Source organism: Sciurus carolinensis, chromosome 15 (assembly GCF_902686445.1).
Source record: "Sciurus carolinensis chromosome 15, mSciCar1.2, whole genome shotgun sequence".
NCBI classification, from domain to species: domain Eukaryota; kingdom Metazoa; phylum Chordata; class Mammalia; order Rodentia; family Sciuridae; genus Sciurus; species Sciurus carolinensis.
Genome location: NC_062227.1, coordinates 45,307,844 through 45,325,570, shown reverse-complemented (window position 1 = coordinate 45,325,570; position 17,727 = coordinate 45,307,844). Strand labels below are relative to the sequence as shown.

The following is a 17,727-nucleotide window of genomic DNA, read 5'->3' as shown; positions in this document are numbered from 1 at the left end:
ACTGAGAGTAGTCCTAGTGAGCTTCACAAAAATTTTATCTGAAGCCTGTGCATATTTGTAGTTCTAGTTATTAGGAAGGCTGAGGATGCAGGCTTGACCCCAGGAGTTCAAGACCAAACTGAGCAACATAGGGAGACCCCATCTTTTAAAAAAATTTTTTTTCATCTGACCACAATAGATCATATTTCAAATACATATGAAAGCCCAGCATTCAGTCCTGAGGTCTCAGAACTGCTCTTCTGGGTGCAGCCTCTGCAGATGTGCAGAGTGAGAGGAAGCAGATGAGAGTACACTCTTACCTCCAAAGAAAAGAACTGTCCTTACTTAAAGACCGAGTTCTATTGAACCAAATCTTTTTATGTATTTTTTATTTTTTCTAATTAGTTATACATGACAGCAGAATGCACTTTGACACATGATACATCACAAACCAGATCTTAGTAATAGCAGAAATCATTGTAAAAAAGAAACTTTAATGCACACTGAAAAACAAATTTTAGGAGGTAACATCCTGGTATTTCTTCAGAGCAGGTAGGTTGTGGAATTCCACATTCTCTTTACATACAGGGAGCACCTGAGATCCCACAGACAGGAAACAGGGAGAAGATAAATCCAAAGATTCATGCATCAGGTACACACCAAAATTCACCTGTGAACAAAACAGAGACAAGAAAGGCTAGGTTATTTTAGTGGTTAAAATAACTCTGTAGCCAGATATGGTGGTGCACACCTGTAATCCCAGTGGCTCGAGAGGCTGAGGCAGGAGGGTCACAAGTTCAAAGCCAGCCTCAGCAAAAGCAAGGCGCTAAGCAACTCAGTGAGACCCTGTCTCTAAATAAAATACAAAATAGGACTGGGGATGTGACTCAGTGGTCGAGTGCCCCTGAGTTCAATCCCCAGTACCCCCCAAAAATAAATTTGTAAATAATAATATTTAAAATAAAAGTAGATCTCTAGAAACATACTGGGACAAGTTACTTGGTTAGGTTCTACCTGTGACACAGTAGAATATAATGAAGGTGAGGAGATTCCTAATTTCAGACCCCTAAGATTCTCTTTCCAAGGTGTCCTTTACCTACAGTCACCCCACACCACTTTCCAGCTGGGTGATTCTTCTTACATTTCTCATACATCCTGTGCTTCCTTCAGAAGCATCTTTTATCTCCCCTCAGCTTCTAACCCCTGACAGGCTGATGTCCTCTGTTTCCTAGTGCAAAAGTGACTTGGGAATCAAAATGGCAAAGTTCTGCACTTTCCTTGAGAATGAGAAATTGTAAGTTAAGCTCTCTGAATTCCCCCAAAACAAAGATGGAAGGTCCAAAATGAAGAATGATGTAAATCTGCCATCAATGAAAGTGAGCCAGTTAGGACCCTAAGGAGAACATGATAAACCCCCAAATCTGTTAGTTCCTGTGATAACAGATGTGAACACCCTTGTTCCCAGGCCCCAGGCTTGAAAATTAACTAAATCTCAAGTTCATTCCTTAAGATTTATGCTCATGTGGGTAAAGAGTACACAGTCCCCTCTGTACTCTCTTGGCAACTTTCTATCTTAAAGTATTATAAAATTTAAAAACTAAAAGATTTATGCAACAATGCTGAGAAACAGCATTCCCATACACCATTGTATCTGGGTCCACCCATCCCTTCTGTAGGCACCCTGAGTGGAGCAGGCTCAAGGTCCCTATATCCCCAGTGGATGTTGCCTGCATCAACTGGGCAGATGTGTTGGTACAGTACTCAAGTGCAACACCTCTACAGACCACATCTATACAGACACTTGTATAAGTCAAAAACTGTGAAACATAACACTGCTTTTTAAAATTTCTATTGTTTCCCAGTGGGAGATTGAACCTGGACCTCACACATGCTAAGCAAGTTCTCTACCACTGAGCTGTATCCCCAGCCCTAAAACCCTGCTTTTGAAGGAACACAGAGAACAGTTCAAAACATTTAATCATGAACTACCCCACCACCTTAGTGTTAGAAATTGATTAAATGCTTGCACTATTTCTGTTAATTTTCTAGAATTCTTTTATGCAGCATAACTGCTTCCTTGGCTCCCCAGAATTCTTCACCAAGAGAGAGTCCCAAAAGAAAATATGAGACTGAAAACAAATGTTCCTAAGAATCAACATGTTAGTTCAACTTTTATAACCTGGAATCTGTAACAACATTTAACCATTTTAACCTTCAAGAAGATAAACTGGCAGAATTAATATAATAAAATGTACTGAATCTCTCTGTGTAGCAACTCTCTTCACAGTAAGCCATTTGACTCCCCATGAGATCTCTGCAGTGAAGAAAAGAATAATCAAGACAAAAGAATTACCTTACTTAATATTTTTATACTCTTTATGTTCTTGACAAAATTTGCAAGTACAAAAATACATAATTTTTTTTAAAAAAGAGGAACCAACATAAAGGAAAATAAGACAGAGTCACAGATGAGCTTAGGACCTTAAAGCTAGCACACCAGCCTTGGAATATGCAGCAAGATTCCTACTGGTAAAAGTAATTTGGCACTATTATAATATAGTTCTGATTTAAAGCAGGGTATTGTATTTTACTGTCTTGCTTACCTTTCTCTGACGACTCTCAGATAGTTTTTGGAAAATGTCTTGATTTCGTTGCCCAGTTTTCTGGTCAATGCAAATCATCTGGCATCTGTGACAAGGCCCCAGAACCTGGCAGGTGAGATGGGAAAAACAGAGTTGCCATGAAAGTGATGAGACCATCACACTTTGCAAAAAGGAATCATACAGAATTGCCCAAAACCCTAACTACAGAGAGTCAGAAAGTGGCACTTCCTCCCAATGCCTGCTTGTCAACCCAAAGGCTCTTGCTTCAGCACTGAAAAGAAAAAGAACAGGGGAGAGCTGGGGATACAGCTCAGTGACAGAGCACTTGCCTGGCATGCATGAGGCCTGGGTTCAATCCCCAGTACCATGGGAGAGGAAAAAAAGAGCAAGGACTTAAAGATGAGTGCCTGTGCATCTTGAGAGTTCTCAGGGATGCTGGGAGATCAAAAAGTAAAGAAGGAAAGCACTCAGTGACTAGAAAAACAAACCAGAAGAAGAAAAACCCCAGACAGCCAGCACTGGGCCACTGAGGGAAAGTCATCAGAAAGAACCTTCGTGGGCTTATGTCTTTCAACCAGCAACTTCACATCTAGGAATTTAACCTAAGAAACGAATCAGAAATGTAAACACAGAGTTAAATGCAAGAATTTGCCCTCATCGTTGATAGTAGGGAAAACTTGATAACATCTTAAATGGCAATAAAAGAATGGTGAAGCAGGTCATGCTACATTGATATGACGTATAAAACGTAGGCATTAAAATTAATGTATAAAGGTCTTTAAATAAAATGGGGAAATATTTGTTTTCTAAGTTAAATAAGCAGGAAGCACAATTATTTTTATTAGAGTGTATTATTTAAATGTGTGCATATATATGTACATGCATCTATATATCACATACAAACACAAGAAACATAATACCAAGCTGCCTAACACAAATCATACTGTATGGTAGAATATCTACATTCAGTGGCCATGACCTTCTATTGCTTTGATAGCAAGAAAATCTCCCACAAATGTTAATATTTAAAAAGGCAGTTTACAGCCAAGTGTGGTGGCATGTGCCTGTAATCCCAGGCAGGAGGACAGCAAGTTCAGTCAGCCTCAGCAAAAAGTGAGGTGCTAAGCAACTCAGTGATACCCTGTCTCCAAGTAAAATACAAAATAGGACTGGGGGTGTGACTCAGTGGTTGAATGGCCCTGAGTTCAATCCCTGATACCAAAAAAAAAAAAAAAAAAAAAGGGAAGTTTATAGTTTAATTGTAATGAGACATTTCTTTGCTTGCACACAAAAAAGATGCAAAGGTATTTATTTTTCTTTTTGTTTTGGTTTGTGTTTCTGTTTGTGTTTTTGAGATAGGGTCTTGCTATGCTGCCCAGACTGGCCTTGAACCCCTGAGTTCAAATGATCCTCCTGTCTCAGCCTCCTGAGTAGCTGGGACCACAGAAGCACATCACCCTGCCCAGTTACTGGATTTTCTTAGAACCACTTCTCCTCTGCTCACTCATGGGCACTGAAATTAGAAGCACTCCCCTACTCTGGATGTGTCTTGGCCTGTTCCTATCAATCACATTCTGGCCAGTAGGCATTAAACTAGTGGAGAAATAACTTCTCTGTGGTACCAAAATCAAGATGCCCAAACCATTCAAGCAGCCAAAGTGTGCTGTACTAGATCTTTGTCCCACGGCTTACCCATGATGCTCAGCAGATTCACCACCTCTCCAAACCTCATCTCCACATCCAGCAGCTTGGCTGGCTTTGACAAAGATTCCAGACACTATTTCTGGGATGTCATGCCCCAGCCTGGCCCTCAATTGTACTCAAAAATGGGAACTATCACTGCTGTACACCAGGATCCCTGAGATGGAACAGGAGCAGCACAGCCCTCAACAGGAAAATGTTAGACTCCCCGGGCCTGGCACCTGAGGAAGGGATGCCAAGGCCCAGCAGAGCCCACCAGCCCCAGACCCAGGGCTTAAAGAAGAGCGCCTGGGCTTCTTGAAAGCTCCCCAACAGACAACAATCTTGGGTCACTTTGTTCAAAAGACCCTCTTAAAGCAGTTTTTCAAGCTGGCATAAGGAGGGAAACTTTCACTCTTCAAACACAGATACAAAGAAAATAATTTTCTTAAAATGTTGTCCTCTTTGAGCTTTTTTTCTGGTGCTCTCATCAATTGGTATTTTAAAAACTTGTGTGCTAGCATATAAACTCATTGAAAAATAAGCCAAAGGATCCAGAAGCTTGAAGGAATAAAAAAGAAAGCATTAGCAGTGTCTTCCATTCCCATCCTCAGGGACAAGCACTGCTTAAGGACTATGGCTCATCCCAGATCTTGGCATCCGACTGCACGCAACCACACATCTGTAAGGTGTGGACACACCCTGATATCGGAGAAGCCACTCAGGTCTCTTTTCAATTACTCCACAATGCACAATGGACATCCTTCCACACCAGTGTAGGGAGAACCACCTCATCCTCAGGTTTTGCAATTTTCACCGTGGATGACCCGGCTTTCCTATGAATGGATATACTTAGTTCTTCTCCTTTGGAACCACATAAAGAGTTTCTAAGGCTTTGCTGTTTTCAATGATTTTGCAGCAGAGGTCTTAATTCACACAATTCTTTTTTTAATTTGGATTTGTTTAAGGATCAACTTCCCCAAATGAGATGATAAGGTCAACAGTATAAAAGTACTTATGACTTGGTATCCAGTAAAAATTGCTTTCCAAATTTTTGCTGAAGCAACAGATTCAGCATGAAGTATTATCATCAGTGAACATCTTCCAAGCACTTATCTTTTGAAAGGCACGGTATTAACTATATCTTATATTATTTAATGATTGCCCAGGACTATATTGTATGGATCTATCATAATTGATGTGCCCTACTTCCCTGTTATGGATACTTAGGATGTTTCCAAATTTTTCATAATTACAGTAATACTTCAGTAAGTAATCTGGCAATATGTCTTTGCACACTTGAATAAGTATTTTTTGTAATTTCTACAAGTGACATCATTGAGCCAAAGGGCAGGCAAAACTTAACTTTATTGTTTTATTTTTTAATTTTTTTTAGTTTTAGATGAACACAACACCTTTATTTTATTTATTTTTTAATGGGGTGCTGAGGATCGAACCCAGTGCCTCACACATGCTAGGCAAGAACCCCACCACTGAGCTACAACCCCAACCCCAAATCTTAACTTTATTAGTTGCTATTTATTCAGAACAGTGACCAAAAGACAACAAAGCATGCCAAGAGGTCATCTCAGAAAGGTTCCTTGATTGAGTTTTTCTTGGATTTATATCTCAGGTACCTGTTCCAGGTGAGATCCTGATAGTGCTCCGGTCTAGTTTCGTTTTCTCTCTCTTCTTTCGTTTCTTCCTTTCATCCTCCCTCCCTCTCTCCATATATCCAACAAGAAATATTTAGTGCCTACTTTGTGCCAGGCAGAATATTCAAGAGCAGGTATCTTTAAAACAGCAGAGACACCATGATGGGAAATAAGGAAGAGAAGAAGAGGTCAGGGTGGAGGGATGAGGAGAAATGGCAGGAAGGTTGGAGTCAGAGACAGGTCCGTAGGACAGAATCTGGGAAAGAAAAAAGATAGCTTTATAATGGGGGGGGACAGCTGCCAAGATAAGAGGAAGTTTGAGAGTTAAGTGAATAAACAAGATCACTGGGATCTTTTGTTACATCATGTAATTTACCACCTCCCCTGGCCCAAATCTGAAATTCTTTAATGAAGATTAAACATTTAGTGCTTTTCTGGATGGTAAGGTGCTACACCCTTTCAGCACAGAACCTGGACATAAGGGAGCCATATTAAAGCCAGTTTATACTACTGGCTAATATACTACCATTAAAATCATTCCTTCCCCTCTGCAGGGCTGAGTGCATTCTCTGAAGATAAGCTATCCTTCTGTCCCTAGTTATTCCTTATATTTCCAGTCCATTTTCTCAACAATTATATATTAGGTGCTAATCGAACCAGGGCTGTTCTAGGCCCAAGAGGTATAGCAGGGTACAAAACAGACTTGGTCCCCACCCTAATATGCTCTGGAAGGATGAAATGAGCAGTTACCATGCGGGGCGTGTGGACCAGGGTCATCCTTTCCAATGAAGTACCCTCTGATCTGAGACCATGGACCCACATGCCAGGCAGAAGGGACAGCAAGAACAAAAGTGCAAAGACAGGCAGTTTGACTTGTTTAGAGGATGGAAGAAAAAATTAGTATCAGAGGCAAAGAGCAGAAGAGGTGATGGGCTCAGAGAGGACAACAGGGTCAGATCTCACGGGGCCTTGTTAGCTGTGAGGAGTTCAGATTTTAACCTGAGACTTTTCTTCTCTTTCTCGTGTTTTGAATGAGAGCACAGAGCCTGGGGGGAGATAACATCAATGACTTTCCATCTGCATACAATCTCCTCCTCCAGAGCTGCCAGAGAGGACAGAGGGCAGAGCACAAGGAGGAGGTAGTGTGAACGTGGGCACCAGGGATCACAGGCTTCTGGGTCTCCCTCCACATGCTCCAAACTGCCAGAAAATCCAAGTTTCAGGAGCATGAATTCTTATAGGCAGAAGTCCCAAGAAAACGGAGTTTAAGCCTAGATGTGATCATGGTGTAGAGGCAGCACGAGGCCCTCTGGTGGTCTGGATAGGTACATTCTCTATTCCTTATTTCAAATTGACCAGGGCCACATTCATGGGAAATAAAGGATGGACCATTCAAAGAGGCATCCCAGAATGCTGAGGTCCTTCTGCTGAGATTCTATGGGTAAGAAACAAGAATTTCCACCTGTCACCACCCAGGTATGGGGTTGAGGTCAGTCATCATTGGCAAACCTTAAGAAAAGATGTTAGAACTTCCAGGAACTTACCTGGAAATGCAAGGAACCAATAGAGATCTCACCCCATTTCTCTTCTTCAAAAGCCCTGGTTCCATTGGTAATAATATTGGCACGGAAACGCGAGATGAGATCTTTCATTGGGAATAATTCCTCCTTTTCATTCTCATCACTGTTTTGGACATACCAAAAAGAGTGAATGCATGGTTGCAATAATTCAGCGTGCCTGCCACACGATGCCTGACTTTATCAATTCTACTCCAGCCTGACTGCGTAAGGCCAAAAACAGTCATGTGCTAAGGATACATCAGCAGCCCCTTTGAGATGTGGTCTCACCTCCAGGGAGCAGCCCAAAAGGCAGGCAAAGGGTGAAGAGACATAGTTGAAGAGATGAAGGACGTTGGAAACCAGATGAACAAAGTTCAAGTTAATGAACTTGTTGAGAAAATGCCAATTCTACAAAGTGGGACATGATAAGACATTCAAAATGCTGTCAATGGGACTAATTGACAAAAGCACCAAGACCACATACTCTTTTGGATAGTAAAACATCATAAAGAAATATAGAGGAAGTTTCCTAACTTTCATTCAATCTGATTTTTAACCAGCATTTGCTAATTTTTTCATTCTTGTTTTAAATTTTTATTACCAAAACGTTCCACAAAATGGCACTCTGCACCTCTATGCTCCCCTCACCCCCACACAGAGAAACACACTGAAAATAAGTCTTAACATTTCTCCAGCAAAGGAACACAGTAGGTATGATCCCATTACATGAGGTCTAAAAGCAGGTAAAACCATCTACAGCGAAAAAAGTTAAAAAAAAAAAGAGGTGACCTTCAGTGGGGTTGACTAAGAGCTGGCAAAAGAGAGGTTTCTGGGGTATGTCCTCTATTTACTCTGGCTATGGATTACATGGATGCAGACATTTGTAAAACATCCATTGAGCTGTGTACTTATGATTTTTGCACTCTTCGTACTTCATTTAAATTTTTTTTTTAAGTCATGGGAGGGGGTCCTTGAACATGGTGGAATTTGTCCTAGAAACAGAACTGAAAAACTATAGGGTTGGGGGAGAAGACTACACCAATTCCTTCCAGATGGCCAAGGGCATGTGAAAAGCCAAGGACCAGGTCTAGATTCACCACAAACCATATGCAGCTCCCACACCCTATGAGAACAGCAGCTTCCTCTACTGGCTGAGAGGGTTAGCACTTGGCTGTCCTAAAGTCCTTTGCTTTCTGGGATGTACACAGTTTGTGTTTTGTAAAAGGGGAAGTTATAAGTCTGAAAACTACTGTGCATGAGAGAGTCCACTGAATTTTTTAAATTCAGCACAGAAAAATACCATGCAGGTGCCCCAGAAACCCTCGCCCTGTACTATCTTGGGCTCAGTACTTCCCACCTTTGACCACCTGCCCCACTCATTACCCATGCTCTAAATCAGATGGTGGGAAATGTCGCCTCCTCCTGGTAGTAACCAGGACTGCAGCAAGCCTGTCCCCACCTCCTATCTTGTACACACCAGGAATCCCACAAAACTGCAGACCCACTCTCTCCTGGTTTGGGTGCTTGTGAAGGAGAATTCCTCAGTGCCGAGAACATTCAGTGAACACAAAAGACCCTGAAACTCTGTCACAATTCTGTTTATAAGGAGGAATGCTGTATTTAATTTCTACAAACCTATCTTTGTAGAGGCCCAGGAGGGGCACTTGGCTGCTTTTATTAAGTTGTACGTGTTCTTGAGTGTGCACAGGTATGCACATGACCACGTGGACAATGAGTGTCACAGGAGACCCAGATGCCAGTCCTACTGTGGTGTGCACACATCTCCCTGGCCTGTGGAGTAGGAATGAGGAGTTGTGCCCATCACAGCTCTGGCAAAACAGGTGGGGGTTTTTCCCTAACAACCTGGCTATCATGGGACTTCAGTTCCCTCGGAAGAACGGTGCGGGGGTGGTGTCCAACCATGACCCTTTCCAGAGCTGGAGTGACCTCCTAACCCCATCAGGGCCCTCAGAAGAGCACTGGGTGGCAATGAGTAGGCAGGGGTGCTAGCTCTGTCTGATGGTGCAACTGACAATCAAAGCAAGCCTGAAATGACAATGTAAAAAGCCTTCACAGCTGCTCCTTCTCAGTCCTCAAAATGTCTGTGTGAAGTAGGGCAGGGCTCCTAAGGGACAGGAGACAGTGGGAGGGTGGGCAATGAAAGTGGGTCAAATTGATGGCAACTCAATTAAAACAAAAGTTAAAAAATGGAAATAATTAAATGAGAGCTAGGGGTTCTCCACCAAGATCTTGAAGGTGTCAAGGAGCATTGGATGATGTTATACTATAGTTTGGATCTTAAGGGTCCCCCTGCCCCCACCCCACAAAGATCCATGTGGCAAAGGTTTGGTCCCCATAGTGGTGGTATTGGAAGGGGGTGGAAACTTTAAGAGGTGAGGTCTAGTAGGAGGTCTTTGGGTCACTGGCAGAGCAGGGAAGGAAACTTTGAAAAGGACTGTGGGACCCTGGCGTCTTTCTCTTTTTTCATTGGTTCATCATAAGGTCAACTAGTTTTGCTCCTGCCATAAAGTGCCACCACAGGTCCAAAGCAACAAGGCCAAACCTGGACTGAAACCTCTACAATTATGAGCCAAAACAGACCTTTCTCTTCATAAGGTGGTTATCTGAGGTACTTGTTACAGTAACAGTAAGCTGACTAATACAGTATGGAAAAGAGAACCCTCTGACAGGTTAGTAGGAACTGGTCAATAAAGCTTGCTGACTTCTCTGAGCCTTGTATGCTCATATATAAATGAAGTCTGGACTCAATGACTCTCAGATCCTTCCTCCCCAGGTAGGAGCTGGGCCTCACTCCCAGGGGCAGGTGGTTAACTGATCTGCTAGTTCCAAGGAAAGGATCTTACCTGATGCATAATTGCTGCTGAAGTTCCAGAATACTCGATGTGTTTATCAGCAGATATTGTGCCTCATTCACCAGGGAAAGGGTCGCTGTTGTGCCAAAAGGCTGATCTGAAAATGATGGAGCATTGAAAAAGAAGAGCTGCTTTCTTGGAATGCTAATGAATCCTGTTTGCATGAACTTGAATTTTCAAAAGGCAGACACTATTTATACAAGGGGAAAGAAAATCAAGCACTGGCAAAAGCAAAAATGTTTTAAGCATGGGGTCAGACCTCCCAAAAAGCAGAAAGGAAAAATGAGTTTCTAGAATATTCAGTTTAAAATAATCTGGAGAAACCAGGCATGGTGGCACACACCTGTAATCCCAGAGTCTTGAGAGGCTGAAGCAGGAGGATCTCAAGTTCAAAGCCAGCCTCAGCAATTTAGTGAGACTCAAAACGGCTTACAGAGACTCTGTCTCAAAATTAAAAAAAAAAAAAAAAAAAAATTTAAAAGGCTGGGGATGTGGCTCAATGGTTAAGCACCCCTGGGTTTTATCCCTGATACTACTACTACTACTACTAATAATAATAATAATAATAATAATAATAATAATAATCTGGAGAAAATAACAATAATAAAATGTGAGCATGAAAGTGTTCCAACAATGAAGACTGAAAATGAAAGTGTTCCAACAATGAATGGAGATGATTCTTAGAGCAGGAGAAATAGGCAGAGGGGCAGCACAGGTGTAGCTTTCCTTAAGACAGGACAAAGCAGAGGGGCTTAATGAGGCAGCAGGCCCAGGAAGAAATTCTAAGTCTAATCAGGGAAAAGATATTGACTTTAAAAATCATGAAAGATTTTAAACTACTAAGAGGAAAATAAAACTATTAAAAGAAAATCTCAAATTCACTGGCATCCTATCACTCGGCTTTGTTTGAAGGGCCCGCTCTCACTATTTTTACCCTACCTGTAGATTAAAAGGGCCAGGGCCTAGTGAACATCTCCAGACCAGGACTGTGGACCCCAGAGTACATGAGATGGGCAGATCCTTTACTTCCATTCACCCTCACTGACAAAATGGCTCCATCAGAAAAGGGAGTTCCAATCCCAGCCCCTCCACAAAAGGTCCTTCTCCCACTTCACAGAGGAAAGGCCACAGGTCTCCTAAGACACACTGACTGGCCCTGGGGGCTGAAAATCTCCAGAATGGCAAACAAAAGGCCCATTCAAAACCCTGGAGCCGGGGCTGAGAAAATATCTCCAAAGCTTGGGCAAGTGACCTTCCTACAAGTCCAATGGACTTCAATTCTTCACTGAAACACAAAACTAAAGAACCTAAGTAAGTTTTCAAGTGACAGATGATTAAAGGCATTTTAATGTTAGATCCCTGTGCTTCAGTCACGGAACTCAGAAGAAAGGTTTGAGTGACAGTATGTTAACCAAAACCTCCTTCCTTCCCCAGCTCATTATTACTAAAATGAGGTTTCTCAGAAAAGAGCAATGCTGAGCATGAGCAGGTCTGGCCATAAGTGACAGTCATTCACAGATTTGGGAACCAGTGACTGGGAACCCACTGGCTCTGTAAAGGATTAATTTTTAGCAGTTTTTACTTGTTATGTTTAATATGTGTTTTTCAAAATATATAATATACTTATGTTGCTTTGATAAATTGGATACCATTTAAATTGTAATAAAAACACAATAATCCCCCAAAAAAGTTTCCTAACACATGTAGATTATGATCACAGAAAACTCCAAAATAATTGTTAATGTATTTCAATTTAATTTTAATTTTATACAAATATCAAAGGGTGATAAAAATTTCAAGCACAAAATATAAAATACTTAAGATAAAATTTGGGGGGAAAAGGGAAAGGAAATTAAAGTCAAACAAGGAAAAGGAAAGAAATAAAATTTCTGACCATTTAAAGACATGTATAAATGAATACTCAGGAGATTCAAATTACTATGGTATTAAGATTTCACTGGTCATGTTTAAAAGGGTCCTGCACAACTTTTATCTTAAAAATGACAATATTTCCAATGTGTTAGAAATCACATCCTTTTCAACTGTTTAAACTATTTTAAAAATTTAAAGGATGTAAAAATACACAAGTGAGGGAATGTGGCTTTAAAAATTTCTCCTAAAATGAACCGGGTGCACATGCCTGTAATCCCAGTGGCTTGGAAGGCTGAGGCAGGAGGCTTTCGAGTTCAAAACCAGTCTCAACAAAATCAAGGCCTTAAGCAACTCAGTTAGACCCTGCCTCTAAAGAAAATACAAAATCGGGCTAGGGATATGGCTCAGTGGTTGAGTGCCCCTGAGTTCAATCCCCAGTACCAAAAAGAAAAAAATTCTCCTAAGATATACCAACACAAAAAAGACCTGAGGCCTAGACGCAGAGAGCTCTGCTGTGAGTGTCATCCTTGAAGTAGGGTCACAGTCTGACTCTCCACGATCCTGGGCCATGCAGGTGACAGGCTTGTGTCTCCTCTGCACCCAACACCTTTGCCTCACCCAGGCCCCCAATTCCCCTGGAATCTTTGATTCCCAAGCCTCCTGCTCTGATGCTGCCACCATGCCAAGGCAGGAGTGTCTTTCTAACACAAGTGGGGTCATGAAATGTCCCAATAAAACTCACTAATGAGTCCTGCAGCCACAAGGTAAAGCACTGACTCCTCAGTGGCACGCAGGTGCAGCTCTCCCCCTGCACTTCCCTGCCCACATCTGACCCTCCTAAACCCTTCTCTGAGCCCAGGTGTGTAAACTCTGCCACCTGCTCCCACAGCTCCAGAGTAACCTTTCCACCTCAGAAAAATCCCTGCTCTCCTGGGAAAACTCAACTCGACACCCACCTGAAGCCCTCTGGTTCATTTCAGGTGCAGAGGATCCTCCCACACCTCTGTGCCATCCCCTTATGTTGTAGTGTGGCTGTCTGCAGAGAAGTCACCTCACCGGACTAGGAACAAGGCCTGATTCTCTCAGCCAGCCTCCCAGGACCCAGCCAAACCCATGTCTTCAGCAGGAGCCTTGAATGATTGGAACTTAAAGATTTCATTGCTGTTCATTCTCCAGATAATTTATAAGGGTGGCACTGATCCTGAGAAATCCCACACTTACATTTCTCTACCCATGAAAATGCCCATTTCTTTCTCCCCTTCAATTATGTCTTGAAGTTTACCCACATCCAAATGCCATCAGTTAATCTCCTCCATGAAATGAGTATGAAATTGTCCCTTCCCCGTCACATAGCAAGTCAAATTCTTTCCAAAACTTTTAAAAGTCTAAATAGATGATATCCTTTGACTCCTCTCTTTTGAGACTTCTTCAAGGATTCATAGATTAACCTATGAAGGCCCCTAGAACTGGTTATTGATCACTATATGGCCAAAATGCTGTTCAGATTTACAAGTCAGTCTCTCTGGAAGTCAGTCATCTGGTCCCTGGGAGCCAGCTCATCTTTAAATCAACTAGCAATATAATAATGATCCATTCATTCATTCATCTAGCACTTACTGAGCAACTACTATGTGTTGCTCCCAAGATACAGCACCAAAGAAAATAGACAACAATCCCTGTTCTCACAGAGCCTACACTCCAGGAGAAGGAAAACAGAACAAAGAATAGTGAAAATCACACAGGATCAACAAAATGAGAAAAGTCCATGAACGATAATCTAACAGGGAAGGCCACCAAGGAGATTCAGGCACAGATTGCAATTCTACAGGGGTGGGTTGCAAGGGTTCCCTGAGAAGGTGACATCTGAGTGACACCTAAAAAGGATCTTTTCTGCACAGAGGGGCCAGTTAACTTTCCAAGTACTTTCTTCTCCACTTTCTCACTTTATCGTAACAATGGCTCACAGTAGGGGAAATGTCAAAACACTTAAAAGTCAAGTAGTTAACATCTATAGAAGTCGAGGCACCAGGGGGTTCCAGGATTTGTCAAGGTTTTATGTCTATTGGGTGTCAGAACTAAAAATTCAGGTTTCTTTGTTTCCATATCTGATCTGAGGACATAGCAAGCCATTAATGTTTTAATTTAACACAACTGAATTGTGCCTCTAAACATATGGGATTGAGGCTGAAGGCTTGAGCAGGAGTAGGGAAGGTGGTGCTAAGCCCTCCTTGACATCCTTGGGGAATCATGTACCCACTCTTCCTCTGACCTGGGGTCACTGCAGTAGCTTTCTGCCAAAGGTAGACCACCCCTGCCTCCTGCATGTGTGCAAGTGACCCTATAAATCCATTTCATGGGCTGTTTTTGATGCATGCAGAGGAAGCCAGAGGACAGGGTCTGTCCTCTCAGAATCCTTCCAAAATGTAATACCTTTTCCATGTTTCTTCTTTGCATTTCTCTGGAAACTTGAACTTTGTTTGATTAAGTGACATGGACGGCCAAAAAACCTTGACAACCAGCTTGCAATTTTTTCTCCACAGTCGTAAGTATTTACTCTGGCAAGAAAAAGAAAAAGATGAACTTTTATATAGTATTTCTTTAAAAGACAAAATAAGCTAAAAAAAAAAAAAAAAAAAGGTCAGATTAAAAATAGAATATTGCATAAGCCCCTAAGGAGAAGACAGCATGAAGTAGCAGGTGAAAAGAGAGCCAGAAATCTCTTTGCTGCTCTCTCTCCTGTGCTTTGAAACCCAAGTACATGTTCCTTATTTGAGTGCCAATGGTTCCAAGGGTAAATAAAATACCTCTAACCTCTAGTACCCCAAAAGCTTTATTAACCAAAACACTGCATTCCGCACAATGCAGTCAAGTGAAATGTACCATCAGGGATGAGCCTGATAAATAACTGGGCATGTTCTTAGATGTCTAGAATTCTACCAGAAGATTTGCTAAAGCAACATAAAAAAATGGTTGCCCAAAATTCATTGCCCTAACTGAAAACATGCTAGAATGAACGTTTAAATTGGCCAAAATAGTTAAGTTGGTCCAAGTAGTGGGAAGAAAATACAGAGTTGCTGCACTCCTCGGTCTCCAGGGTACAGGCTGTGCCCAAGATGCTCAACTGTACTGACAGACTTCTCATATGTTCCCTCATGCAATATCCTGGGGGTGTGGCCGTCAGAGTCCCAGAGAGATCCTCCATCCAGGGGTACCAATGACTTGGATCTTATTTGAATGTAACTTTGGTATTTAACATATTACATTATGACTTGCTTTATTGTGTATGTTCACAGCAGTACAGATAGAAACGTAATCTGATTTGATGTCCATGCAGTATCACCACCTACTAAACACAGAACTACCCACTATCAAGTTCAAAGTGCTAACTAGTAGGTAATTGACATTTGAAAAACTTTTCATTATTAAATGAACTGTTACATAGTCAGCTGTTATGGGGGGCGGTAGAATAGGTTGGTATTAGATGGCATAGGTTTCCCATGATTGGAAAATTTGCTATTTCACATTTTCCATTAAGATCACAAGGGCTGCAGACATTTGTGTATTCGAAAAGAGATTTTATAAACATGTACCATCAAGAAATAAAAAAGAAATGCTATCACATTCAACCCCACTCTACATTTCCTAGATTTTAGTAAATGATTTATCAACAACCCAGTTAAGTAATACTTCACTCTTATGTGGTATGTACATGAGTCACCTCCTGAACACTCTACTTTAGACATCCCTTTGCACTCAGCCTTCTCACCCAACCCAATTCTGTTTGTAGAATATTTCTGAAGTCTATCTGATTTCCTCTCTGACCCTGGTCCCGCCTCTCATCTCACCTGTGTTGCTAACACAGGTGCTCACTGGCCTTCCTGCCTGCACCCCTCCCCAATCTGACTAATCTCCACCCACTAGCCAGTCTTTGCAAAATGTGAACCAAGTTTCTTCCCTCCCCATGGGATAGCTCTGGACTGTTGCAGTGGCCTCCAAACTAATCCTGTTCTCCCACGCCATGCTCTGCTGGGAGGACACAGGCATTCTAGTGGGAGTAACTGAAAAAACAACATGTAGGAAACAATAAATGAGAAGGAGACAAATATAGAAGAGCAAATGGAGATGTGAAGCCAACTTCCGTGGGTGGTCAGGGGGTCATCTGAGAAGGAGGCTTTGGGGCAGAGCCCTGATGGAAAGAATACTAATGGAGGGGAGGAATGAGTCCTATAGGGTTATAAATAGGGGAAAAACATTCCAGACAGAGGGACAGCAAACACGAAGACTTTACAAAGGAGCATGCTTGGTAGGTGTGAAGAATACCATGGAGGCCATCTGATCAGAGTGAGTGTGCAGAAGAGTGGGTGGAGGGTGTGGCAGATGACAGGCTGCCCAAGATAATGCTCTCTTCCTGCTCTGTGCCACCCTGGCAATGCTCTCTTCCCCCTCTGTGCCGCCCTGCTAACACAGCCAAGACTTTACCCTGTTTCAGAGTCTCACCTGTCTGCACAGACCTTGCTCTGGCAAATCTGAGCCCGTTCACTGTCCTCCTCAAGAGGTACCTCTATAGGTTCCATCCCTAGTGAACAAAGATGAAGACAAACTTACCATCATGGACAAAGAACAGCTATGCAAGAAAATCCCATGGTCATAAAATACACAGGAATTTCAATGACACTGGAATTTGGTTGGATCAAGAAAGTGTCTGGGTCCTGGAAATCTTTTAAGAACATAAAGATTTTCTTCAGCATTATCAGTGTCACCAACAGCATGTGTTTTAAGCAGGTTTCTCATGAAAGATTCTATGCAGAGACAATTGCATCCATAGTCTGTAAATTACTCTGAAAGATTTTTCTATTCTATGTGACCCACATCCTGAGATCATTGTTCCCTAAGCTTACCTTAAATTCTTTAGAAAGAAGCAGTCAGGCATGAAGTCTCATTCTATAAAGATATCAGCCTAGAGTGTCAAAATTCTCAATCCCTGGGAATCAGCATCAAATTGTATTCCTGCATCAATCATCATTATTGCAAAAATAACTAATAATAACAATAACACAATGTCAGTGGAGTTGGAAAGCTATACTTTTTTCTTTATAAAGGAAGATATAACATACATATACTGAATAAGTAATTATAATTAACATGTTATTATCTTGGGTATTTGCACTTGAACAAAAAGGGTACAATTTTTAAAAGGGTACAATAAGAGAACATTATGTACAGTCTCAGTGATAAAAATAGATAAAAAAAAAAAAAACCACTGAACTCAGGAATGTATTTCTGCCAAAACTGGGGATATAGCTTAGTGGTATAGCAGTTGCCTAGTAAGCATGAGGCCCTGGATCCGATCCATAGTACCACAAGAAAAGAAAAAAAAAAAAAAATTACTGCCATGTAGTACTGACTATCAAGGATAGTCAGTATAGACAAGCCACAAATGTACTATATCGCATTAATAGATTATGAGAGAAAAATAAGATAACCAACAGATGAAGATAATGCATTT

At 41.6% G+C, this 17,727-nt stretch overlaps 1 protein-coding gene across 2 annotated transcripts in view; it reads right to left on the bottom strand.

Moving 5' to 3' along the window:
• Positions 1-453: 453 nt before the first annotated feature.
• Mocos (molybdenum cofactor sulfurase) overlaps positions 454-17,727 on the bottom strand; it is a 48,543-nt gene continuing 31,269 nt past the window's right edge. The window contains exons 10-15 of one of the 2 annotated variants that reach the window (XR_007105249.1): positions 16,719-16,797; positions 14,652-14,776; positions 10,341-10,446; positions 7,494-7,600; positions 2,583-2,687; positions 454-649 (exon numbers count right to left, since the gene is read on the bottom strand). Coding sequence is in view for 1 of the 2 variants with exons in the window: in XM_047527024.1 (XP_047382980.1) it covers positions 497-649; positions 2,583-2,687; positions 7,462-7,600; positions 10,341-10,446; positions 14,652-14,776; positions 16,719-16,797 (707 nt within the window). In the remaining variant the exon portion in view is untranslated. Of the gene's footprint in view, positions 650-2,582; positions 2,688-7,461; positions 7,601-10,340; positions 10,447-14,651; positions 14,777-16,718; positions 16,798-17,727 lie in introns of both variants that reach the window. The other variant, XM_047527024.1, reaches the window with a different exon arrangement.